Consider the following 27,815-nt stretch of genomic DNA (forward strand, 5'->3'; position numbering starts at 1 on the left):
TTGAACAGTATTCCCTCATGATGCTCTGGATCTTGGTAATTTCTGTCATATTACCATTCTCATCTATGATTTTGTTTGTTTGGGTGTTCCCCCCTCTTTTTTGGTAAGATTTGCTAAGGGTCTGTCAATTTTGTTAATTTTTTTTAAAGAATCAACTCCTTGTTTTGTTGATTCTTTCTATAGTTTTTTTGGACTCCAATTCATTTAATTCTGCTTTGATTTTTAATAATTTGCTTCCTTCTAGTGGGATTAAGGTTGGTTTGTTGCTCTTTTTCCAAGAGCTTAAGGTGCGACATTAAATTGTCGGTTTGCGATTTTTCCAGTTTGTTAATGTAGGCACTCAAAGCTATAAATTTTTCTCTGAGTACGGCCTTTGCTGCGTCCCAAAGGAGCTGGTATTTTGTGTGCTCCTTTTTGTTAAATTTCATAAACTGTTGAATTTCTGTTCTGATCTCCTCGTTGACCCATTGGTGATTCAACAATGTGTTGTTCAATCTCCATGAGTTACAGGGTTTTTGTTGGTGGAGATTGGTGTTCAGTTCCAATGTCCCTGAACTTTTTAACTCAAGGCTAGCACTCTAGCACTTCTGGTTTTTTAAACAGGTATTTGGAGATAGAACTCTCAAAGACTTTTATGTCCAGGTGGATTTGAACTGGCTCCTCAGACCTTAGCCTCCCGAATAGCTAGGATTACAAGTGTAATCCACTGGCACCTGAAAATTTTTTTTTGTGGTGCTGTAGCCATCCTTAAAATATTCTGGATAATGCACCCTTTTGTTCAGAATCACCCATAATTCTGCATCTTATCTGTGCAGAGTACCTGTACTATATGCTTCTGTTTTGAACCACTTGAATTGTATGTTAGCAATATAAAAACATTTAGTTACAATATTCTCAGTATGAATCTGATGAGCATTTACAAACTTAACAGGGGATAAATGGAATTTTCCAAACAAAGCATCAGTGTGCTTTGAAACACTGTACAAGTAAAGTCAATAGAATTTAATAATTGATGATGGGTACAATAATGTAACAGCTACAATAGCAGCATGAGGAGGAAAAAAAGCAGTCCAGGAAGATTAGAAATAATAAAGAGGCAGGGAAATTATAGAAATTATAATTATAGAAATTATAAAGGCACAGGGGAGCCTCGAGGTTTCTTTGCTCTGCTTTTCACCTTGGGAATGTATTAAAGGTATTTAAGGTCTATGCTCACAACTAGGTTGTTCCCTGACACAGCCACCAGGTGGTGCTGTCATACAAGAAAATTGGATTCTTGCAGGACTGGCAATAGGATAGACTAGACTGGCATTACTAAGCTCCTGTGTGAGACAAGTTTCTCTCCTCCACAAGTTCAGGTACTGCTAAACGTATCCCATCCTCGCATGGTGTATTCTCTTCCGAGAATATTTTTTTCTGTTTAAAGTAAACCCGGGAAACTGGTTCTGCACATTCCTGGACATGTGTGCTCTGTCCTGAACGACACAGGTGAGATCCTGGCTTCAGCCTCCTCAAGCTCCTGGCTCCATTGTCACCATCTTTGCAGTGGTCTCCTGGGAGCAGTGGACCTCGGGGAAGAGAGATAACTTTCCTTCACATGAACAGATCAATCCAAGTCCCCTAAACTGGTGGTCAGCCCTCAGGTACAACGAGTTCCAGGCAAAGCTCAGCGTACATTGAGTTGTAGGAAACATGGGGGTGGGAGTAGGGGGGGGGTCATGACATATTCAGTGAGGATTTGGGGTTCCGCAGGGTGACTCCATAAAAGCTTTGCTTTGTTCACTGGGAAATATCACAGATCTGACTAGCTCATCCCAGGAGAGAAGCCCCATGTTCACAAGGAACCACAGCCAGAGGGAGAAAGCACAGGGTGAGAGGGGCATAGAGCAAGGTCGGAGGTGTGAAACAGGTGCAGTTTGCCGTTTCCTCCTTGCTTCTGCTGCTGAATAGCTGGGATTGCAGGTATGCACTACCACACCTGGCTTTGACCATCTTACTTCTGGATGCTTCCTTTTGGAACCAATGTAATGGTTATCTATATTCCTGAATTCCAGAACCTTCTGGAAACCAAACTCTCCACCTCTAGGTATCACCTCCAGACCAACTCCTGGGTAGTAATAAAAGTACATTTTGTGATGAGAAAATGAGATGCCAGGACTAAAACATTTTTAAGGGCCTTTTAGAGATTAAGATAAGGTGGCTCACACCAGTAATGTGCAGGCAGCAGTGGAAAGCACCTCTCTTCACAATGGCTTACAGCTCCTGCCCTTTCACCCCCTCCTTCTGTTTGTATGCAAGAATCTAGCTGCGTAATTGATATGCTCAGAATGACACAGCCAGGCCTTCTGTGTTCTAACCTGTTATGGAGGCCTTGTATCGCACTAGGGATTATCATTCATCTAGACATGCTTTGAAGGGTGCACATGGGTGTGCATAGGTTAGATACAAACTCAACACCAAGGGACTGAGGCATCTGGGGATTTGGGTTCCCACGGGGGTCCCAGAAATAATCACCTGTGACACAGAGGGATAGCGTACTGTACCTATAATGTCTCATCACCTACCAGAGGACTTCATAGAGCAAGCCTCTGTCTCCAAACCTGTTATACTTTCTTCCCACAAAGGAAATTTATCAAACATGCTTCTACATGGTTTTTTTTTTATTTTTTGATTGTGTGTGTGTGTGTGTGTGTGTGTGTGTGTGTGTGTGTGTGTGTACTAGGCCTAGGGCTCGAATTCAGGGCCTATGTGCCTTCCCTTAGCTTTTTTGCTCAAGGCTAACATTCTACTGCTTAAGCCACACCGCACTTCTTTGGTATAGATTTTAGTGCTTCATTGAAGATCAGAGGCTCATGGATTTTCCTGCCAGGGCTGGCTTAGAACCCTGGTCCTCTAACCTCAGCCTCCTTCAGCTAGGATTTACAGGCATGAGCTGTTGGCACCTGGCTTATTTCATTTAAAAAAAAATAGATTCTGGGTTTTCCAAGGCTGGTCTCTTGCTTCTGCTTCTGAATAGCTGGGACTGTAGGCATGCACTACCACACCTGGCTTTGGTAATCTTACTTTTGATCAGACAAATGGTCTGATTTTGCCCTTTGGGGTGACTATGTTTTCACTTAGGACACAGACTGGGCAGCTCTCCTGCACTTCAGGAAGCCCCCCTCCCCCACCTGGATTTATCACCCACTGTTTCCACCCCTCTTTAAGCTGGTGGCAAGAGCCAGCTCTCCTGTTACAGCTTTCCTTCCACATTTGCCAGCTTTTCTGGCCAGAGTCCTCCCTTCTCCATGCATTTGTTGATTTGGGTGTTGCTGGCATTTCAGGCATCGACCATCCCTATATTTTCCAGGGGTTTAATGCAGATGTGTACTTGGTTATCGGTGCTCCCATCATCCCACGTTGAGCTGAGGGACAGTCCTGGCACCTGTTTTAGGGATATGACCCTAATGTATTTTAAGTACTTCCTTACTTAACTTGCCAGGCTCTCTGGAGCTATCCTGTCCTCTGTGAACCAAACAGCTTCTGTCCCAAGCAGCCCTGCTTCCACTCGGAGCTGAATTATACTAAGGGTGAAGGATTGGACAATGGCTGTGTCCACAGCTACTGGGATTGGATGACACCTGCTCAGTCTGCACAAAAGCAGGAAATATATATACCTGGCAATACATGTGCACACAGACAGACAGACAGAAAGACATACACACACACACACACACACACACACACACACACACACACACACACCTTCCTGGGCCCCGTCTGTACATGATTTAGAAACCAGGCACTCATACCAATCCCTGCCATTCCAGTCCATCCTGGGGCTTTTTGTCTCTATTGTCCCTAATTTCTCAGTGACATTGACATGCTTTTCTTTTTTTCATATATTTTTATTGTAATAAATAGAAGACTTACATTATATTCATCAGATAGAAGGTGCATTACTTCACAAACACTGATACCCTTTCACATGTCTTGGTCCCCATTTCCCTCCCCACCCCGCCCCTCATCTTGTTTTCCCCCCTTCCCTATCCAGTTTCAAATAACCACATAAACATATATCCAATATGTCAGATAATAAGGTGAACTACTGTAACAATATGAGATAACCAAGGGACAGCAAAAGAGATGAGAGATAACATAGTACATTAAGGACAACAATCACTCATTATATGGCTTTTGTTTCTATATCCTACAGGTCCTTTCATTTAGCATCATACTATATGGCCTTATGTATCTAGCTTTTGCTCTATTGCAAATCTCTGCTAGGAGAGCCCAAGGTATTTACTGATTATGACACATGAGGGAAACCTCATGTTCCTTTGAGTCTGGCTTACTTTCTAAGTCTTTCCATTTGCTAACAAATGAGGCGATGTCGTTCTTTCTGACAGCAGCATAGAATTCCATTGTCTACAAATACCACATCTTGCTGATCCACTCATCAACTGAGGGACATCCGGGTTGGTTCCATATCTTTGCTATGGTAAATAGTGCTGCAATGTACAATGTGCTAGTGGATTTAGTATGTCCTTGTTTCTGGAAGACTGGGTAAATGCCAAGTAGTGGAATTGCTGGGTCATAGGGGAGCTCTATGTTTAGTCTTTTGAGGAACTGCCATACTGCTTTCCATAGTGGTTGAACGAGTTTGCACTCCCACCAACAGTGTAGTAGTGATCCCTCCTGGCCACATCCCTGCCAGCATCTGTTGTTATTAGATTTCTTGATCCTGGCCATTCTAACTGGAGTGAGGTGGAATCTTAGAGTTGTTTTGATTTGCATTTCTTTTATGGCCGGAGATGTCGAGCATTTCTTCACGTGTCTATAGGCCATTTTTATTTCTTCTTCAGAGAAGACTCTCTTTAAAAGTCTTTGGCCCAGTGGGGCTGTGGCTCAGGGGTAGGGAAGTAGCCTTGAGCTGAAGAACTCAGGGACAGCGCCCAGGCCCAGAGTTCAAGTCCACAAAAAAAAAAAAAAGTCTTTGGTCCATCTTTTAACGGGATGGTTGTTTCTTTGGAGATTAGTTTTGTAGTGATTCAATTTTTTTAACTTCAACATGTTTTTCTTACTTCTTCAACCCTATAACACATTTCATCTTGGAATAGTTTGGAGAGGCAGAAGATCTTCCGAATGACAGTCTTGATCAGAAGTTGCTCTGTGCCCCCACCCTCACCCCCACCCCACTCTCATGCTTGAGTAGAATACAGCCTCAATGCTAGACAAACCCTCTGCTCCTGGGCCACATTCCCAGCCTTGTCTTTAGCCTAAGCTCAAAAACATGGAAGGTGAGTCTATCAACTGTGTCATAATAGGAGATAGCCCTGAGCTTACTGTGACACAACACATTATTCTATGTCCCCTCATTCTTTACCAATAACCTGCAAATTTCAGGATGAGCCATTCCCACCTTTTCTGAGAAAGGGATATAGTCAGCTTATTTTTTGTTTAATTTCATAGACAATTTTATATTATATTAGAGGAATACTGTGGCTTTAAAACTATTACTCAACCAACTTCTAAAAGAAACCAGTTGCCAGGCAACTAGGCCAAGAGATAATGAATTCAAGAGCCATCTGATTCACCTGCCTCACTGAGTGGGAAGAGAGGTAGGCTTGCTGGATGTTTCCTTTTGGAACCAGTGCAAGAGTGACTAGTATGGTTACCTGCATTCCTGGATTCCAGAACCTTCTGGAAACTAAACTCTCCACTCATTTCTGTGTCCCCTCCAGACCAACTCCTGGGCAATAATGGGTCTCTTGTGACGACTAAGTATACCAGGACTGAAACATCTTTAAGGGCCTTTTAAAAAATTAAGATAAAGTGGCTCACAGCTGTAATGCTAGCTATTCAGAGAACTGAGACCTGAGGATCATGGTTTGAAGCCAACAGGAACAGCAAAGTTTGGAACTCTTATGTCCAATTAAAAAACAAAAAGACAGAATGGAGCTGTGGCTCAAGTGGTAGAATGCCAGAATTGAATGAAAAAGCTAAGAAACAATTCCCAAGCCCTAAGTTCAAGCCTCAGGACTGACACAGGAAAGAAAATAAGAGAAGATAAAGGAAACTAGATTAGGGTGAATTATACTGGGACATACATTTCTACAGGAAAGAAATTATGCTTTCAGATGGTATGGGTGGCTCACAACTGTAGTCCTAGCTACTCAGGAGGCTGAGATCTGAGGATTACAGTTCAAAGCCAGCCCAGTGAGGAAAGACCATGAAACTGTTATCTCCAATTAACAACTCTCCACCCCAGACCCCTCCCCTCCCCAAGAAAAGCCAAAAATGGGGCAGTGGCTCAAGTGGTATAGCACTAATCATGAGCAAAAAATTGTGCTCAGGGACAGTGCCCAGGCTCTGAGTGGCAAAAAATAATAATAATATAAGTAAACTGTATACTGAATGTGAGTAGATGGTGAAAACACAGTGCTATTCTTTTTAATCCAGTGAGCCTTTTTGTCCTCCAGGGTCTACAGTGCCACCCATTGGCCAGAAACTAGATTGCAGTCAATGCACCCAAGACCAAGGAGTCCAAGTCACTGGCTAGTTTGAGCTACTTAAAACACTATATCAGGGGCCTAGTGGTGGAGTGCTTGCCTAGCATGCACAAAGACCCGGGTTCGATTCCTCGGTACCACATACATAGAAAAAAGCCAGAAATGGTCCTGTGGCTCAAGTGGTAGAGCTTTAGCCTTGAGAAAGTCCAAGGACAGTGCTCAGGCCCTGAGCTCAAAAAAAAAAAAAAAAGGCTGTATCAGACATTAAAATCAGCAAGTCACCATCTTGAAGCCAGAATTTTATACTGTCATTCCAGTATGACTTCTCCCCTTCCACTATTGTCAAGCTGAAGATTCTTCTGGGCATGTTTTATTCTTTTCATTTCGGTGAAACACATGTAGGATTTTACATTTTAACCACTTTTAAGTATTGTAGTTATACCAATTATTCCATATCTGGAATTTGGCCAACCTATGGAATTGAAACTGTACCACAAAACAATGGTTCATTTCTCCATCTCTTCTCATTCCAAAGCCATCACTATTCCATTTTCTGCCTCTATTGGATGACTAAGTACACTTATGCATAGAACTCTATAGTATTTGTCTTTTCACAGGAATTCACTTTAACATAATGTCTTCAGGCTTCTTCTATGCTTTAGCCCCATCATAGTTTCTTTACTTTATTTATTTATTTATTTGTTTTTTTTGGCCAGTCCTGGGCTTTGAATTCAGGGCCTGAGCACTATCCTTGGACTTTCTCAAGGCTAGAGCTCTACCACTTGAGCCTCAGCACTGCTTCCGGCTTTTTTCTATGTATGTGGTACCGAGGAATTGAACCCTGGTCTTCGCGTATATTCTACTATGCGTACAAAGCACACCTGGTTATCCACTCACCCATAACATCTGGTATAGTTTCCTACTATACCTCACTGCTTTCATGCTTCCGTATCTAAGTGCAGGAATGCTTGCTTAACCCCTGTGGGACGTATCATAGTTGATTTCACATACCTTGGCCTAGTAGAAAACTTCAAGAATTCTTCGTGAACATTCACCTGGGGCCTTGTAAGAAGATATCAAATGGAGAGATATTTGTGAAATTAATATTGAACGATTGTTCAAGAAGTGATGTACTCAGTACCTTACAACTGTAACTGTAACCCCTCTATACATCACCCTGATAATAAAATTAAAATTGAAAAAAGACACACAGCAAAAATATTGAACCGTAATAGGAATGATTACATTTATCGAGTGCTTACTAGACATGGCAATAAAATGGATTCATTTCAATAATTCTCACTCTGAAAATCTGAATAATTCAAAGGGATGGGAACCCAGAAGGACACAGCAAGAGATAGTCGGAAACTCAAAGACCCTACTCAACAGCATAAGGACACAAATTTCAAGGGAGAAAATAGACTCTAAGACCAATTCCTACACCAACAATGTGTCTTCCCAAGATTTATCTGGTTGACCCACCCTGGAAGGCTGGGCTTCCATTTCTGTCTTGCTCCTGGCACCCTTGGTTTTCTTCCTTGGCTCTTACTTTTGCAATTCTCCTACACCTAATGAATGTTCACACATATCACTTCCTGTCCTCTATGAAGCTTTTGCATCCAGTGGAAAGACACGCATGTGTCATTTCAACACCATTCATCCTTGATGCATGCATTTCTGGATGAGTCTAGTGTTAAGGAGTTGAGTGTCCCATGTCCAATTTGTTTGGGGATAAAACTGTCAGATGTTTCAGATTCTGGGATATTTGCACAAACTTAATGAGGTGTCTTATGGATGGGACCCAAGTCTAAATATGGAATTTATTTATATCTCATATCCATCTTATGCACATAGACTCTGTGTTTGTATTCCTGTGTCTTGGTTACAACCTGTCACTTGTAGTCACGGGTGGAATTTTCCACTTGCATCATTTCAATGCACAAGAAAGTGTCACTAGGGAGTGTTTCAGATTTTGGATTTGGAGATTAAAGAAGCTCAACGTGTAACTTTTTCATGTGTGCATGCGTGTGTGTGTGTGCTAGTATTGAAGTCTGAACTCAGGCTCTGGGAGCTATCCCTTAGCTTTTATGCTCATGGCTGACACTCTACCACTTGAGTCACACCTCCACTTCTGACTGTATGGTGGTTAATTGGAGACACCTCTCATAGACTTTGCTGCCCAGGCTGGCTTCGAACTGTGGTTTTCAGATCTCATCCTCCTGAGTAGCTAGGATTGCAGACATGAGTCACCAACCTGGTCTCTTGTCATTTTCCTAATACACCACGCCTTTGGGGAGGAAGAAATCTGTTCGATCATATGAACCTATGCTGTGCAAACATGGACTTGGATTCTGATAGCCAGATTCCTTGTTGCACAGTGTCATATAATTTGCTAAAATACAAGAACAGTTGCACAGAGGTAGAAAAGTGTAAAGTCCAACACCGAATCAGTGTTAACACTGACCATTACACCTTTGGGAGGTATAATTCACACATTGGCTCTCACCAACACTATAGGGGCATTATTATGCATTTAACATACATGCTACAGTCAGGCACTGGTGCTCATATCTCTGAAAGTTAAGGATCTCAGTAAGAACTCAGCTCAGGGAAGAAAGCCCTTGAGACTCTTATCTCTAATTAACCAGCAAAAATCTGGCTCAAGTGTTAGAGCCTCAGACCTAAGCAAAAAAAAAAGAAAGAAAGAAAGAAAGAGAAAAAAGAAAAGAAAAAGAAAGAAAACCTAAAGGACAGTACTTAGCCCTTAAATTCAAGTCCCAGTACTGTCATACAAAAATGCAAGCTAATGGCTTGCCTGGGTCAAACGGTAGAGCACTGCCTAGTAAGCATACAGCTCTGTATTCAAATCCCAGTACCACCAAAAAGCAATAATGAAATGCAGGCCATGTTGTTGTCATCCCTTTTTCTGGTTCAAATCAAGAGACTTTACTGAGTCTGAATCACTTGGTAAGAAAATAGATCAGTGAATAGAATTATTTGCAAAGTATTCATAGTGTCTAGCATATGTTTGAGTATTTGCTGGAGTCCAAACTCCTGCAAGGCTGTTTGAAGGGACGGGACAAGATGAAATCTATATTCTGATGCTTTTTACCTGCTCCCACGTTCCTTCCCCCTCCTCATACAATCCCTTCACCTGGTTTCTGGTCTGGTAAGTATATTTTATTTTTGTAAAATAGTGCATTTATTTTTATAGAGTACAACCATGACGAACAGTTTTTCTTAGACTCTACCAGTCTCTGGATGTGCCGCTGCAAACCATCCTGCCTCATAGCTTACATTACTATACCAAATACCTGAATCCACCTGTAAAGAGAAAGGGGTTTCTTTTGGCTCACAGTTCTAGAGGCTTTAGTTTATCTTTGGTTCACCCCACTGGAGGTAGTATGTGGCAAAAATGATGCCCCTCACAGCCCAAAGGTAAAAGAGAAGGGAAGGAAATGATAGGATACTAATCCTGCCTTTGAGGACACCCCTCTCCCAATAACCTGAAGACTTCCCATCAGGCCCCACCTCTTACAGGTCTGCCACTTCCCAATAGTGCCATGCACTGGGGATTTTCAATGGTTTCTCATTCTGCTTCAAGATTTCTCCCCACAGATTTATGTCCAGTCTCATTTCAGTCCTAGGATTTGGAGATATGAAGAAGAGTCTGAGGCATTTAACTGACTTCTAATGATGTGCTGTGATTTTTGTATGACACTATCTGTTACTAGTCTTGTGGATGGCATCTCTGAAAGCTATGGAAGATTACTTTGATTGTAGGAGCAACTGTACTTAAATAAATTCTAAAATATTAGATCTCACACTATGTACAGAAAAGGAAATGAAGCTATTTCCCTGATTTTCTATTTTTAAAAGTACCATAATATTTTTTCAAGTATAATTAGGTTATAGAGTGATCTTTACTGCTAAAAATGGCTAATGATCATGGGTTCTTTCCACCAAGACACTAACAAAGAAAAAAAGTATAATGTGACAGCAATCATCCAAAATGTCAAGAAGGACCCGCAGCTCAGGACTGGACATGCACTGGTCACTCAGTGTCCCTGGCACTAGCCAAAGCTGTCACTGCACGAGTCAGAGATCTTTCACGGACTGTTTGACTCTTTTTCAGTTTCCCATGTACCTGTTCCAAAGGTTTTAATACAGCATTAATAGGGTCTTGGCTAGTTTAGGGTACTGAGGTTTGAACTCTGGGCCTAGCACTTGCTAGACAAATAATTTACCACGAGCCATGCCCTCAGCCATTACTTCTTCAGTTTTTCTTTTTTTCAGGTGGGTCTGTGGTTTTAGCTTGGGTCTACTCTGGACCTACCTCCAGCCTCCCACATAGCTGGGATTACAATCATAAAATACCATCCTATCCTATGTGTTGATTCTTTTTAATGTAATGTATCCATGGTATTGTGTGACTAACCACTTTAATCATCCTTCATATTTACTCAGTAACTACTGGATATAGGCCTGACATTAATTGAAACAGTTGCCTGAATTTTTTAAAATCACCCAGCCATGAAATCTCTATGAGAAGCTTCCTTTTCTTTTCTTTTCTTTTTTGAGGGGGGCCAGTCCTGGGGCTTGAACTCGGGGCCTGGGAATTGTCCTTGGATACTTTTTGCTCAAGGCTAGTGCTCTGCCATTTGAGCCATAGCGCCACTTCCGGCTTTTTCCCCCGAGTATGTGATACTGAGGAGTTGAACCCAGGGCTTCATGCTTGCTAGGTGAGCACTCTACCACTACGCTATGCTCCTGGCCCCAAGAAGCTTTCTTATAAAGGGGGAGCCCCCATTTCCTTCTTCCTGTTGTTTTAACTCACCAGCGAACAAGTCTCTGCTTTTCCGGCTTTGACCACCTTGAATGAAAGAGACTGAAACAAACCAAAACAAAACTTGTAAGTCATTTTTCAAAAATTCATAAAATTAGAAGACTAAAATAATTAAACTTCCAAATGTAGTATGATTTCAGCGCTCTTGTGTATATTTGGCATGAGTAGTAAGGCAATGGATTAATCTTGCTCCATTCTTGTCTCTGTCTCAACTTCTATTGATGTTGAGAACTTCTCTTGATGTCCTGGATAAGACCAGAGCCTTCCCTCAGCTGTGTGCCTGCGCCCTATGCTGACAAGTCTCACAGAGCAGCTCCTCCTCCCTGCCAAGAGTGCTGGTTGCCTGGGGAGCAAGATGCTGCTGCTGCAGCTGCCTAGCAACCGATGCTTGCATGACCCTCGCACCTCTGGTTTCAGGCCCTGTGGCCCTACCCCACCACCCAGCTCACAGCTCCAAAGGAGCCAGCTAGTAGTCTGGATTTTGCTTTACTGGTTCAAACACTCATAAAGATCAGTTTCTCAGACTAGAAGAGCCAAAGGCTAGATTATTAGATTTACAGTTGAGGGATTGAGGATATAGCTGAGTAGTTGAGTGCTGGCCTCGCCTGCACAAAGATGTAGGTTCCATCCATTGCTGGAGGAAAAGTTACAAGAATGACTTGAGATCCTACCTAATAATAAACTAAGGTTGGCTCTGTGTGTTGTGTGTGTGTGTGTGTGTGTGTGTTTGTGTGTGTGTGTGTGGTGTGTTAGTACTAGGGCTTGAGCTCAGGGCCGTAAACTCTTGTTCATTTTTTTCACTCAAGGCTGGAGTTCTACCACTTGGGATACACCTCCGTTTACAGCTTTTTTCTGGTTAATTGGAGATGTGTCTCATGGACTTTCTTGCCTAGGCTATCTTCAAACCTGGACGCTCAGATCCCAACTTCTTGAGTAGCTAGGATTATAGGTGTGAGCCACCAGCACCTGAATGGCTTTGGATTGTGTGTATGTGTGTGTTTACATGCACACATGCACACATGCACGTGCCAGTCCTGGGGGTGAACCCAAGGCCAGGATGCTGTTCCTGAGCCTTTTTCACTCAATGCTAGCACTGTACCACTTGAGTCACCACTCTACTTCTGTTCTTTTTTCTAGTAAACTGGAAGAAAGTTTAATGGACTTTCTTTCCCAGGCTGGCTTTGAACTGTGACCCTCAGATCTCAGTCTCCAGAGTAACTAGGACTACAGGTGTGTTCCACCAGCACCCAGCTGGCTTTGAATTTTTATAAGAAATATTTCATATACAAGGCTCTATGCATATATACACAAACTAAAGCATGGTATATGTAGAAGAGGAGTCTACAAGTATAACTTCTCTGGAAAACTAATGTACTGTTTCTATAAGGAAGTAGAAACATGTTTTGGGGGGTAAGGACAAAGTAGGGAACATGAATGGAAGGTGAGACATGCCCTCATTCTATTCAATGGACATTGTGTAAAAGTTGAGCTACATAACGAAAGTAGGGATTGAGTGGAGACACTGGGGAGAGAAAGATGGAAGGGGTAATATTGACTAAGAAGCACTGTACTTATAAACTGACTTACGGAATTGTAACCTCTTATAACTACTTAATGCTGATGCTAATAATAATAATAATAATAATAATAATGCTTTAAAAGAAATATTTCATCCTTGAATAAGATTGACACTTTTATGTTTTACACTGCTGTGCCTTTTAGACCAGAATATGGAGTCACATACTGTATGCAGTGCTGGGAAGATGTTATGGATAGCAGCACACTGATAACTCCTCTCCTCTATCCCTCAAAGGATTGTGACCGTAGTTCTCATCCTCTAAGATTATTGGAAATACTGAGCTGTTTACCAAGGACAGAATTTAGTCCATGGTCAACAATCCTTGACAAATCAGAAGCTATTTTTTTTAACATTTTTACTGCTGGTGTGCTAACTTTTTAAGTATAGTATGGGATGTTTTTCATTCCCACGCTAGCTAATCTTCTTAAATCCAGATACAAGTTATGTTTAGCCACGGTTTCTAAGTCTGAGTGAGTCTATAGTATGTATAGAATGTAGCAGGTTTAATTATGTGGCTACTGGCTTCTAACCAGAAGCTCCCTTTTTTATATATGGAAAGGTTTTGTTCTCTTTTCATACTTTATGGAAAATCCACAAGTCCTATCAAAATATCACAGCACGCTGTGCTTTGTGTGTGTGTTTTCTCATTTCTGTCATGCTACTACCCTGTGTATTATTACACTCCCAAGGCGTGGCAACTGTGCTCAAGACTCTTCTTCCCCAGACTGGAACTTTTATCCTGGTTTGGGATGTTCTCTCTGTGCCCAGATGAGATAGCAATCATTTCAATGGGTAGGTACCAGTCATTCATGCCTGTAATCCTAGCTACTCAGGAGGCTGAGATCTGAGGATCATGGCTCAAAGCCAGCCTGTACTCTTAAAGTCCATGAGACTTTTATCTCCAATTAACCACCAGAAAACCAGAAATGGCACTGTGGCTGAAGGGGTAGGGTGGTAGCCTTGGAAGAGCTCAGGGACCACACCCAAGCCCAGAGTTCTAGTCCCATAACCAACAAAAAAAAGAAAAAAGAAAAAGAGTCTGTGAGACTCTTATCTACAATTAACTAGTAAACTCCAGAAGTAGGGGTGTGGTTTAAGTGGTAGAGCACCAGCCTTGAGTATAAAAAGCATTAGGCTTTGTATGCTGGTGGATGCATACCCACACACATGCACACGGGCGTGCACACACAAGTACTCTCATTTTCAACAGGGTTCTGCACTGGAGAAATAGTTTATTGAGATTTGAACATGAAAATTCCTTTCCTGAGAATCCACACTTGGGCCAAGCATCATCTCTGACTTTCCTGAATGTATTCATCTATTCAACAGATATGCACAGGGCACAGACACTAAAGTACGTGGAGGAGGAGCAGGTGGAGAGACACACATCCTGGCCGCAAGGCTCCCACAGTTTCCTGGAGCTCTGATAAGCTATGAGCAAACCATCACAAGCAGGGTGCTAGGTGAAACAAGAGAGGAACTCGGGTCCCAAGACAGCATCAGAGCCTTCTAAGCCGGGCTGGAGGCGAACTAGAAGTGGGCAGAGGGAAAGGGGTACAGGGTTTCTCAGTGAGAAGCAGCAGTATGTCTGAACTGTCCTGGTCATGAAAGCAGATAGAGAGATCTGAAGATGAGCATCTGGGGATGGTGGGGACTGTGGCACTGCTGTGGTTTGAATTGTCCTGGCAGCAACATTGTGCAGGGTGCACTGGTGACATGAGGTGAGAAGCAGTGGAAACACTCAATTCTCCTGCTGAAATCCCGCTTAGAATTTGGGATTCAAGATGTGGATTGTACCAGACAGTAAAAAGGATGGGGCAAATGTGTGTTTAGGAAACTCATCCAATAGGATGTAACAACTCTGTGTGTTTGTGAGAGTTGGGATGACTCCAAAGGCCCTGGTTTGGAAACTCAGTGGTCCTTGTTTGAGGGGGGGGGGAAGAAGGAGGAAGACGAGGAGGAGAAGGAGGAGGAGGAGGAGGAGGAGGAGGAGGAGGAGGAGGAGGAGGAGGAGGAGGAGGAGGAGGAGAAGTGTGGACTGGCAGTGAGAATGAGCTCAGTTGTTGGCAACTGGCAATCCTTGAGGAATGTTGAATGCATTGAGGGTGAGATGGGTTTCGAAGGTGAGTGGGGCTGGAGGTATGATATGGATGGCTGGACTCTCAAGGGAGAATCAGAGCTGGCTCCAAAGAGAACAACAGAGAGCCCCAAAAGCCTCCCAAGAAATTAAAACCTGAAGGGCCATTAGCCATTCTGGTAAAAACACAGTTTATTGAAGGAACAGAGGCCAAAAGCTAAGCTATCAGGGGTTGGGTCGTAAAACAGGCGACAAGAAACAGGCAGAGTTGGAGCCCCTTTTAAAGTTTTGGTGTGACAGAGAAGGACCGGTGGAACTAATTAGAGGCTGGAAATGGTAAGTCGTTATGGATTTGCAGTGCAATTTCTTTACATTCTTGAGAGACGCAAATGGATAGGAAAAAGGGTTAAAAATGAAGACGCCAGACCCTCGTGACTCACACCTGTAATCCTAGTTATTCAGGAGGCTGAGATTGGAGGAGTGCGGTTCAAAGTACTGAGTTCAAGTCCCAGGACCAACACAAATAAAATAAAAACAATGAAACAAGCGCTGGAGGGGGCAAAAAGAGAAAGCTGACAGAAGGAACGCCCTCCAAGCCAGCATCAAGGCAGAGGAGCCCGGGCTAATGGCGTTAGTATCCCAGCGTGGTGTCAGCAGGCAGGGCCACTGGACCAGGCCGGGCTGAAGCAAGGGGAGCTCTGGGTTTGGAGTGATGGATGGGCTGGGATTGGAAAGCCGCTGAGCTAAGGCTGCCCAGCCTGCGGAGACCTCCACGACTTGAGGCCGGAATCCACGACTACGACCAGGACCCCACCATCCCCCGAGCACCCGGCCCTCTGTGGAATGGAACGTCCTCGTGCCCAAGCACGGTAAAGGACAACAGGTGCCCACCTCCTGCCCTCTGCTACCAGGCCGAGGTGGAAGCCATGAAAACGTCTTCCAGAAAAAGTAGTAGAGCTGTTCCGGAGAAGTGCAAAGAGAGAGAGAGAGGGAGAGGGAGACGGGGGCTGGAAGTGAAGACAGAAGACGTGGGTGCGCTGGAATCGTCTAGAAAGCGAAGGAACAAAGGCGGGGTGACTGGTGGGCCCCGCGGCGAGGCTCCTCCCCGATGGAATATGCATGATCCCGCGCGGGTCCGCGCCGCCCGCCCGCCCGCCCTCCGGGGAGCGGGGAGGCGTCGCGGCGGGGCGAGGGCGCGGGGCGCGGAGCGCGCGCTCAGACTCGCGGGCGCGGGCAGCGGGAGACCCACGCGGCCCGGGGCGGCGGAGCGGGCGGCGCACCGCGGGCCGGCGGGTAAGTGCCCCCGGCCTTCCCCTCCCCATCTCGGCGCCCCGGGGCGTCCGGTCCCACCACCCTCAGACTCCGAGACCAGGCTGCGCGCTGAGCCCGCTCCCCTTCCCCCGGATCCGACCGCCCGCGGCGAGCTAGCAGGTGGCCACGGCCGCCCTGGTGGGGGAGCCCGGCCGCCGTGCCCGCCCCGCGCCCCGGCAGGGACTGGGAACCCGGGTCGGGAGCGCCCGGCCCCTCGGGACCGCTGCGGGGCGGTGCTGAGAAGTCGCCGGTGCCGGCGTGGGGACGGGGGCGAGCCGAGGGCGCAGCGCCACCCCGACTGTCTCCAGCAGAGCCCGGCGCCCTCCGCCCCGGTCCCCGTGAGTTGCGCCGTATTTACCTGGCAGGGTTAGAACGTGCTTTCCCTTCCATCACCTTTCCTGCGCGGTGGGCAGAGGGAGGGAGAAGAAACGCCCGTGCCGATCGGGGATCGGGCACCGGGGACCGGCCCACACCGAGAGCCCAGACCTCTCTTGCAGCCGCGGGGAGAGGAGCCGTCGCAGGGCCCGTCCGTCTCCGCAGCGCTCTCCTCCGCGCGCCTTTCTCCCTGCCGGAAGCCGCCGGAGCAGGCAGGCATGGGGTGCTTGGGCAACAGCAAGACCGCAGAAGACCAGGGCGTCGATGAAAAGGAACGCCGCGAGGCCAACAAAAAGATCGAGAAGCAGTTGCAGAAGGAGCGCCTGGCTTACAAAGCGACGCACCGCCTGCTGCTGCTGGGTAAGGCGGGAGGAGCGCGCGGCGGCTCCGGCCTGGGGCGGCGGCTCGGGCCCGCCGAGCGCACGGCCGCGGAGCGCGGGCCGGGGCGGCAGGGCCCGCGCGCCCAGAGCCGGGACCCGCCCGCGGCCCCGCCGGCTCGCCCGTCCGCGGGAGGAGACTGCCCCGGGGAGACGCTCGGACTCCAGTGACCACGTCGTGTTCTGTTTGTTCGCAGGGGCTGGCGAGTCCGGCAAGAGCACGATCGTCAAACAGATGAGGATCCTGCACGTCAACGGATTCAACCCCGAGTAAGGCTTTCTCTTCCCACCCGCATGCAAACTTGGGTCGGTTCTCTCCAGATTCCTCCAGGTGCTTGGCTACGCAGTCCCTCAAACGGGGCGGGGAGGGGGGTGACACAGGTACTGTCCAACTCGCTCTGGTGAGGTAGGCAAACCCTTCTTCTAGCTAAAACATAACTGGCTTAGAAAAATAATGCATTTGTTGCCGGTCTGTGATGTTGCTGTCGCTCTGAGCATTCCATAACCCCCCCCTCATCCATAGGAATCTGACCCCCGCGAACCCCACAGATGCCTAAGTCGAGGGCTCCAATGCTGTATGTAAGATGGCGCAGTATTCGCTTTGAACCTTTGGGTGACCCATAACACCTCGCACAGTGTAAATGCTAGGTGAATCCTAGCCTTTAGTCATCCTTAATATTATCATTAGATGATCCTTAAAGACAAGGAGAAAGTCTACACTTGTTCAGTACAAAAGACCCATCCCAATCTTGCAGTTTTTATGAGTTCGTGGGGTTGTCGAAAGCTGTAGGTTATAAGATGTTTGATGTTTCTTTATCGCACAAATTAGAAGATAGGGATATTTTATTTCCCAAGTAAAAATCTTTGCAGGTGTTGTCTTGGGAACTGATAATGCTTTGTTAGTCAAACCAGACTGTGTGCTGTTGTACTGGACCTCTGAAATCTTACTCATTTGGTTCCAATTTGGGAAGGGTGAATTAAATTAATAACAACTCTCTTTCAATACAGGGAGAAGAAACAGAAAATTCTGGACATCAGGAAAAATGTCAAAGATGCTATTGTGGTAAGGACCTTTTTCTCTTCACGTTTGTTTACCAGAAAGATGACTCCGTGCTCAGCAATCGCAGAGGCACAAATGACATATGTCAGCCTATCATGCACGGAGCCTACATGTGCATTGCTCCTTGTGTTTCTCCATCTTCCCTTCTAGACAATTGTCTCGGCCATGAGCACTATCATCCCTCCAGTCCCGCTGGCCAACCCTGAGAACCAGTTCCGATCAGATTATATCAAGAGCATAGCCCCCATCACAGACTTTGAATACTCCCAGGTAAGTCAGTTCACGATGAAAATGTTTAAATGAGAAAAAAAAATGGAACCACTTTTTATGAGGTGGCTTACCATTGAGAACTAGCACCAATACTTTCTTCAAAATCTATCCCTGTATGAAATGCTTCCTCTATGCAAAAATACGTGCTCGTGAGATTATATTAAAGGCAGTGGGTTGTAAGGAATGCTTTTGTGAATGTCTGAGAGGCTGGTGATCAGCATATGGCTTTTCCTGTATATTTCTTTTTCTGTTTTAATGAGCAATTAAATATTATCCCAGACAACAAAACCTTACGGCTCATAATTGCCTTTACGAGAGTAACAGAAAGAAAACAATTTGGCTTATTCATAAGCTGTTTATCTGTCAGATGACTCAAAAGAGTGTGCTAGGTATACAACGCAGCCGGTGTGTTTGCATAGTGTAAGCTTGCAGCTCGGCACACACTTGCCCCATCTTTACACAGTGTGCAAAAGGACAGTGTCCATATTGGTTGTCTCTCTGTGTTTACATTTCCTAGAAATAATTGTTTGGTAATTTATTGAAGCAGATTTTAAGGGAAAGCTTTTTTTTAATTCTCAGAAAAATTGTTTTTGTTACAGTTGCACCCAAGAAGCAAAATTTTGAATGTGGTGTGTGTGTGTGTGTGTGTGTGTGTGTGTGTGTGTGTGTGTGTAGATGGTATCAGTCTATCAATTCAGAGCTTATGCTGCCTGGCACTGCCTGGCAGGTACTTGGAGCTGCCTGGCAGGGTAACTTGTTCTCACGGAACTCACACAAGAGCTAAGGTATAATCTGAGTCTGTGCTCTGTTCTATCTGCCTGAAGGGCAGGCACACCTGTCTGCCCTTTGCCCGCTCCGTACAGCTTAGAGTTTCTATGGGCTCTGTATAGGCTGGTGGATATGAATTACTTCGTTCGTACCTATAATCCTAGCTACCAAGAGGCTGAGATCTGAAGATCTCAGCTCAAAGCCGGCCCAGGTAGGAAAGTCCATAAAACTCTTCAATTAACTACAAAAAGCCAGAAATGGAACTGTGGTCCAAGTGGTAGAGTACTATCCTTGAGGGAAAAAAAAAATCTCAGGAACAGTGTCCAGGCCCTGAATTTGAACCCCAAGACTAACACCAAAGGAAAACAGTGTTACTTCTTTAAAAAGCTATTATAGGGCCGGGAGTATGGCCTAGTGGTAGAGCGCTTGCCTAGCATGCATGAAGACCTGGGTTCAATTCCTCGGTACCACATACATAGAAAAAGCCAGAAGTGGTACTATGGCTCAAGTGGTAGAGCTTTACCCTTGAGAAATGCTCAGGCCCTGAGCCCAAGCCCCAGGACTGACAAGGAATAAAAAAGCTATTATACTATGATGGGCTAAATACTCTACAGACATTAATGGCTCAAGGGTAGAGCTGTGCCTATGACATACAAACCCTCAGCTTAATTTTAATTATGTTCTAAACTCTAAGTTCCAGTGATTGTATATAGAGATTCCCTTCTTGAATACTTGTTAAACATGACATTTGAAATATGATGTAAAAATCAATGTGAATAAATTCTTTACTAAAAAAGAAAAAAAAGCTATTATAGAACTAGGCTGCAGTGACTCAGACCTATAATCCTAGCTACTCAGGAGTGTAAGATCTGAGGATCATTGTTTGAAGCCAGGAAAGTCCATGAAACTTTAATCCAGTTAGCCAGCAAAAAAGCTAAAAGTAGAGCTGTGGCTCAAGTGGTAGAGCATCAGTCCTGAAGGGACAGCAACCAGGCCAGTGAGTTCAAGCCTTAGTACATGCATTAGACAAAAAAAAGCAGGAGGGGCTGGAAGTTTGGTGTGGTGGTAAGAGTGCTTGCCTAGCATGCACAAAGACATGGGTTTGATTCCTCACTACCACATACATAGAAAAAAAGCTGGAAGTGGTAAAGTGGCTCAAGTGGCAGAGTGCTTGCCTTGAGAAAAGCCCAAGGACAGTGCTTAGGCCCTGAGTTCAAGCCCTAAGACTAGCAACAAAAAAAAAGTAAGGAAGGAAGCTTTTTTAAAAAAACTGTATTTTATTATCAGGATAATATATAGAGGGATTACAGTTACATTCATCAAGTAGCGGGTATGTTACTTCTCGAACCTTGATACCCCTTTTCATGTTTTTGTCTCCTTTTCCCTCCCTCAACCCCCTCCCAATCATCTTGTTTTCCCCCTTCCCTTCCCTATTTCAAATAAACAAATAAATGGATATACAATATACGAGGTAACCAAGTCAGATTCATTAACCACACAAGATTAGCCATAAGGGGGAAAAAAGAGAAAAGAAATAACTTCACATAGTATATTAAGAACAATCACAAAGATAAGCCTCTTGTTTCCATATCCTAGAGTTCATTTCATTTAGTTTCATCCTGTATGACCATATGTACATATCTTTTGAGCTATTGTGATCCTCTGCTAGGAGAATCCTAGATGTGTACTAATTATTACAAATGAGGGAAACCATGGAGCCTATGTTCCTTTGGGTCTGGCTTACTTCACTTAATATGATTTTTTTCCAAGTAGAAAGAAAGTTTTTATATGCATTATTTACTATGACTTTTGCATATAGTAAACATACCAGTATAGCCAAGGTCACCTTGAAATTTTCTGCAAAAAAAGTTAGGGGTGGCACCTTGACTAACAAAAGGACTTAGTGTCTGGTGCAAGAACACGTGGGTTCTTGATGCCAGGAGAAAATCATAAGGAGATGGAGTGGTAGGTGAAGTGTAGCCAGGGTCATGCTTTAGACATACTGAGAAACCTCTGGGCCTCCAGCAGAGCTGTTGTCTGTGGCTTTGGATGATTGCAAAACCCACCCAAACTTCACAGGCTTGTCTGAAAGCAGGACAGCATTCCCCCTCCACCTCAGAGGAGGAAAACCCTGTCCTGTCATATTGGCTGAAATCATCCCAAAATGCTAAATACTTTTTTTCTTTTCTTTTTTTTTTGTGGGTCATGGGGTTTGAACTCCGCCTGGACGCTGTCCCTGAGCTCTTCAGCTCAAGTCTACTACCCTACCCTTGAGCCAAGCTCCACTTCCCATTTTCTAGACGTTAATTGGAGATTAGAGTTTCAAGTCCTTTTGTGCCTGGGCTAGCTTCAAACCTTGATCCTCAGATCTCAGCCTCTTGAGTAGCTAGGATTACAGGCGTGCCCAGCTAATGCTAAATATTTTCTAAGGAAAAAGTTATTCTTAGCATATGATAAAACTGATGTACTCATCAGATCTTCATTCTCTTTCTTCAGCTCTGACACCCACAGATCACAAGGGTCCCTATTCAATCCAATGTTTCGAAACTTGCGTCTTTATCTAAGGAACTCATTTAGTGTGTGTGTGTGTGTGTGTGTGTGTGTGTGTGTGTGTGTGTGTGTGTGTGTGTGTAACTCAGGGCCTGGGTCCTGGCCCTTAGCTTTATTTCCCCAAGGCTAGCACTCTAATCGCTTGAGCTACAACTGGCTTTTTTGGTGATCAATTGGAGATAGAAGCCTCACAGAGTTTTCTGCCCAAGTGGCTTCAAACCTTGATCCTCAGATTTTTAGCGTCCTGGGAGCTAGGATTATAGCTGTGAGTCACCAGCTCCCAGCAAATCATATATTATTAAACAAAATATTAAACATAGTAAGACATTTCCTTTCAATGCATGTATTGTCATAAAAACTTACCAAGGGTACTTAAAATGGTTACCATAAATCAGAATCATACATCAAATGCAAGGGATTGCACCAGGTGCAAATGTAATTATAAGGCATTAAATCCTAGAATTTTCTTATCTTACAAGTCTTCCCTCATGTTAAATGAGACTGTTTTATTTATAATAACTCTACACTTATACCAGTAAGGAGCGTAATGTTAATTATATTGCGTAATAAAATGCTATTTTTTCTTAAAAGTTTTCAGAGACATCTATTTCATGGTGCTTAGTTTTCAGACAGCTCATTTCATTAGATTATGTAGTTTACCAGTACGGAAATTTGAAGTCAAGGAACTGAGGCCTGTCTTTCTTGCTTGGCTATTTTCATTGTGGCTGGCACTGTGTCAGCTAAGCCCTAACTTCAGCCCTGCATCATTGCTGCCTAGAGATAGAGTTTCTGATTGAAGCCCCTCGGCTTCAAACTACAATCATTTAGGTCTTGGCCTAAGTAGCTATGATTCCAGGTATGAGCACTAGCACAGAGCCTAGATTTTGTAGTTCTTAGAAACAGGTTTTGTGATCCTTGTTAAGAATGATATGAAGACAAAAATCCGACTTACATACTAATAATGTCCAGTATATTTGGAAAGTAACTTGGACATTAATTTTTATTTAAAGGAATATAAGTTTTTAAACAATATAAAAACAGAACTAGACGTGATTTTAATAAGTCTGATATTACTAACGTTCATTTTTGAGACTAAATCTTTGACAAAGTTTGTTACTGTCACAAGCCAGTGACTTAAGGATTTTTATTTTCACCTGATTGTTCATTTTGTTTTGTTCTTTTGTTGTTGGTGGTGGTGGTGGCCCTGGGGCTTGAACTCTGGGCCTGGGCACTGTCCCTGAGCTCTTCAGCTCAAGGCTAACTTTCTATCACTTGAGCCACAGCACCACATCTTGTTTTCTGGTTGTTAATTGGAGATAAGAGTCTCACAGATTTTTTTTGTGCTTTGGCTGGCTTTGACCCATGGTCCTCGGATCTCAGCCTCCTGAATAGGTAGGATTACAGGCATGAACCACCAGCACCCAGCTTCTTTTGTTCTTTTTTATATACTGCTGGGGATAAAACCTAGGATCTTAAACCGTACTAGGCCAGACACACTACAATTAAGCTGTACCCCTAACTTCAGAAAAATAACTTCTGAATGAAGTATATTCTATCATTCAAAAATAATTTTAAGGGCTTAAGGTGTGTTTCTATGGTAGCTTGTGCTCAGGCTGGACAAGCCCCAGGTTTGATTCTCCATCCAAAATAATAATAACATTTTCTGAGCCATTCAGATTAAGAAAATGGAGAATGACTTATTTGACAGAATTTCCTCAGCTGAGTGCTATGTACCACACCTGTGTAGGAAGCTGAGATCTAAGGACTAAGGTTCAAAGCCTGCCTAGGAACAAAAGGCCATGAGACTCCAGCAAAAAGTGGAGAGTGAAACTGTGGCTCAAGTGAGAGGACTGTAGCCTTGGGAAAAAAAAAACGAAGAAATTGTCCTAGTCCTTTTCTTGAAGCTCTGTACCAAATATAATGCTTGGGTAAATCCTGGGGGCGGGGGTCTACTTTTCTCCTTTTGCCCTTTATATTACATTTCCATTTGAATCCTCTGACATTAAGTTGTAACAGTAAGAAGGCAAATTTGGCTGAATCCTGAGAACAGAAAGGAAGAAGCAGACCCACACCTGTTGGCCAGGTATGGGAAGTATAAGATGTTTGTGGTTTGGGAGGAGGCTGAATACATAGCGAGGCTCTGTTTTATCAGATTTCACAGGCTTTGGGTAAGAGCAGATTTTCTTTCTTTCTTTTTGTCTGTCATGGGGCTTGAACTCTGGGTCTGGGTACTGTCCCTGCATCTATCAGCTCAAGGCCAGCGCTATACCATTTTGAGCCACAGCAGTAGTTAATTGGAGATAAGAGTCTCACAGACTTTCATGCCCAGGCTGGCTTTGAACTGTGATCCTCAGATCTCAGCCTCCTGAGTAGCTAGAATTTTTGCTAGCTTTTTGTTAAGATCAGGAGCACAAGTGAAGGTGAACAAGGCATGTAAAAACAGAGCCAGGCACAGGGGTACATAGTTTCCAGTAGGCTGAGACAGGTGGGTTATGAGTTCAAAGTTGAAACAGGAAGGTCCAAGAGCAGGAAGTATCGCTTTCCCTGCCTTCATGTCCCAGTAACCCAGGTCAGCAGAACGCAGCATGGCCAGCGTTTATTTTGGTGAAAGTATAGGCAAAGAATATCTTGGTGGGCTGTAACAAGGTTCCAGGAGCCAAGCAGTCCATTATCTGTCCACAATATGATCTTAAACAAGTGACCTTGAATATCACACATGGTCCAGGAGACTCCTGGCAGGAATCACCTGATACACTCGAGTATATATCAGGTGCCACAATAAGACTGGAGCTGGCACCTGAAAGGCCATATTGACTCATAGCTGCACCTGCTTTCTGCTCTGTTCTCTTGCTTTGGAGGTGAGATAGGAAGGTTGCTATGTAACTCAGGCTATGTAGCTCATGCTGGACTCCTTCAAACTCCTTCTGCCTTAGTTACCTGAGAGATGAGATACAGGCATGTTACTATACTCAGAATGAACAGCAGTTTAGTCTTCTGGAGATGAACGCAGAGCCTTGCACATGCAAGGCTAGCACTCTGCCACTGAGCTTCACTAACAGCCTTTGTGGCTTTTCAAATAAACCAATCTGCAGCCCTCTATGTAAAGCAGGTAAGAATGAGTTACTACAGTGGGGATTCAGCCACAACCCCAACTTGGGTCCTCAGCACCTCCCATGATGGTTCCTTCCTCAAGACCTTATCATAGCCGACATACCACTAAAGATGCCAGGACTCTTGTGGTAGCTCCCTGAGCAATAACTAAGGAATTGGCATCCCTTCCCATCCACTCCTAGACATTCACATCACATGTCCACGTGTCTGTGGATGTCGATCACAATGGAATCCTGTATTCTCGTCAGTCAGGACTTGTGGATGCACCATGTCAAGAGACAGACAAGCTGGCCTCACACTGGATGAAAACTAATCATAGTTATTCGGTGCCCATATATTTTGTTATATATATAGATAGATAGACACAAACATATACACATAATATACATATAATATACATATATACTATTTACAGCATATATAATATATAACAATTTATGTTCTATATACACATATACTATATACATTATATAATATATGCCATTATGTACAGTATATGCATATGTTCTATATAGTATATGGAGTATACAGTTATATCGTATACATATATGTATATAAAACACAAAATGGTAGTCTAGTCTTTGAAATGGTTTAAAAATCATATGTATGTATATTGTGTGTACGTATATTATATGTGTGTGTATATATGTGTGTATATATATACATATATATATATAACACAAAATGATTGTCTACTCTTTGATTTGAAATGGTTTGGAAATCAGTTTCCAGAGTAGTTATCTTTCTCTCTGCCTTTTGAACTACTGAAGCTGTGTATATGGTTTAGGAGAGAAAGAAATTACACAGAGACTGGGGGCATGGCTCAGCGGTACAGCATGTGCCCAGCATACACAAGCGCTTCTGCACTCAGAGTGGGGAGGTGGGATGGGGAGGGAGGCAAGAGAAGGAGGAGGAAGGGGAGCAGGAAAGAGGGATCCAGCACTGCACAAGAGGAAGCTGTCACTCTACTTTCTCCAGGGAACTGAATTGCTTAACAATGTTCAGATGTGACATCTTTTTAAAAGGTATTGTCTTAGATATGTGCAGGTATAATTAATCCATGGCAGTTACTCCATAGGCTTTCTTAGGCCTAGCTGCTCTGTGTTGGGTCATGATCCACCAAAAATGAAAGGCAAGGGGCCACTCTGAGCACAATCTATGGGGTGCAGGGGCCTGGTGCCCCCTCCATGTAGTCAAGAACAGGTGGGAAGTAGAAAGGTGACATTCTCCCAGGACCTTGAGTCTGGCAGAACAGTGTCTAGGTGATATGGGAGGCAGGAACCAGCCCACTCAGACTCTAACCACAGCCTTGGCCTGCTCTCACCCTGGGCGCCTGAGCAGTTAACCTCACTGCTGACCGTCTCTTCTCAGGGCTCTCTGGCTATCACAGAAGTTCCTTTGTTTGGCTGCATGGGGCTAAATATGTGAAGAGCAGAAATGCAGCTGGTTCATGGGAGATAACACACTTCCGGCTTTTTGATGGTTAATTGGAGAAATAAGAATCTCAGGCTGGATTTGAACTTGATCCTCTCCTGATTAGCTAGGATTACAGAAATGAGCCACCAGTGCCCGGCTGGGTGGTGCATCTTGACAAGGCTCATTCTTGATCTGCACAGAGGAAGTAACAGATGGGGTCTCAGCATCAGTGCAGACTGGGTCCCTCATTCTGAATCCATGTTTTTAAACCCCAGGCCCAAATTCCAGGAGTTCAAGTTATGTCCAGCCATTCGCTCCCATATGCCAAATAAAGAGACATGGTGAAAGGCTGAGAAAGGAGATTATTACATGACAGCCATGGGTAGACAGCAGTTCAGTACATCTTCAGTCATCTTCAAAGGTCTAGACGTGGGCTTCAGGTTAAATAGAGAAAATTGAGGGCAGGGCATGAGAAAGGTATGCATAGTTAAAACCATCTCAAGTCCAGGCATGGCCTGAGTGACCATTAGCTTAGTCTTGGTTCTTGGAAGAGTTCTAGACAATTGTTATCACTTTATTGCTAGAACAGAACAAGGAATGAGGCAGTCTCCTGAGTTGGGCTGTTTGCTTTAAGATTTAAAAAAAAAAAAAAGACCACATTGCTTGTTTGAAGGGCAGTGTGCCTTCCACACAAGGCTGCTATCTGAGAATTTCCACTCTCTTAGGTGGTGTCGAGATTGCTAGGTTGACCACAGCAGAAACTAGCTCAGATCTGAGGGCACAGATCCCATGTTGGGAGACGTTTAGTTTAGTCACATCATTGACGTTGCCTCTTACAATTCTTCCTCCACATCATCCCATCTTGAGACCCTGGTGGTGTCAGTGGATGCCAGCTCACTGCTCATCGAGAAACTGTGGCATCCCCAAAACCACCTTTCCCCAGCTTCCCACCAGCATTCAGAAGCAAGTCTCTACAACTGGGCCTAGAGCTGATATCCCTCCCCTCTCCCAGCCTGGCACTTCACAGTGGCCCTGTGGAAGCTCCCTGCTAAATACCTACGCAGGGTTCTCTCCAGATGGGAGTCCTCCAACTTCATTTTCTACCCAGTCTTCTGTCTCCAGCTGCCCACTGCTTAGGTGTCAGCCCTGCCCATCCCCACCTCCACCCCAACCCTGCCCCCTCCACCCTGCCTCACCTTCCCCATCCCCCTCTAACCCAACCCATCCACTCCACCCTGCCTTACTTGGAATTAGATTTTCCGTAGACCAACTTCCATGGCCCTCTTTTCCTATTACCTTTGCTTTCCTTCATCCTAGCTGTCCCACTCTGGCCTTCCTGCAGCTGTTAGAACTAACAGGGTTTTACTTGCTCCATGTTGGATTGTTCTATCTTGTTTTCTAAAGCTGCGGCTTCTGTCCAGGTATTCTCCAAGTCCCAAAGGTTGTTGGCTAAGTAAACTCAGTATCACCCAGCACACATGGAGCTGCCTGGTGAGATAGAAAAGGGCCTGCAGGACAGAGTGAATTCTTCCCATCTCTGGTGCTTTCTCAGAAACGCTGTCAACATTTGGAATTTTTAGAAGA

The 27,815-nt window shown here is 44.4% G+C and overlaps 1 protein-coding gene across 2 annotated transcripts in view; it reads left to right on the forward strand.

Moving 5' to 3' along the window:
• Gnal (G protein subunit alpha L) overlaps window positions 1-27,815 on the forward strand; it is a 128,248-nt gene that overhangs the window by 22,554 nt on the left and 77,879 nt on the right. The window contains exons 1-5 of one of the 2 annotated variants that reach the window (XM_090353420.1): window positions 16,230-16,286; window positions 16,802-17,039; window positions 17,254-17,326; window positions 18,065-18,119; window positions 18,267-18,386. In XM_090353420.1, coding sequence (XP_090209546.1) covers window positions 16,898-17,039; window positions 17,254-17,326; window positions 18,065-18,119; window positions 18,267-18,386 — 390 coding nt within the window. In that variant the 5' untranslated portion in view covers window positions 16,230-16,286; window positions 16,802-16,897. Of the gene's footprint in view, window positions 1-16,229; window positions 16,287-16,801; window positions 17,040-17,253; window positions 17,327-18,064; window positions 18,120-18,266; window positions 18,387-27,815 lie in introns of those variants that run through there. The other variant, XM_090353419.1, reaches the window with a different exon arrangement.

The sequence above is a fragment of the Megascapheus bottae genome, chromosome 19, assembly GCF_031878675.1.
Source record: "Megascapheus bottae isolate mThoBot1 chromosome 19, mThoBot2.hap1, whole genome shotgun sequence".
Taxonomy (NCBI): Eukaryota; Metazoa; Chordata; class Mammalia; order Rodentia; family Geomyidae; genus Megascapheus; species Megascapheus bottae.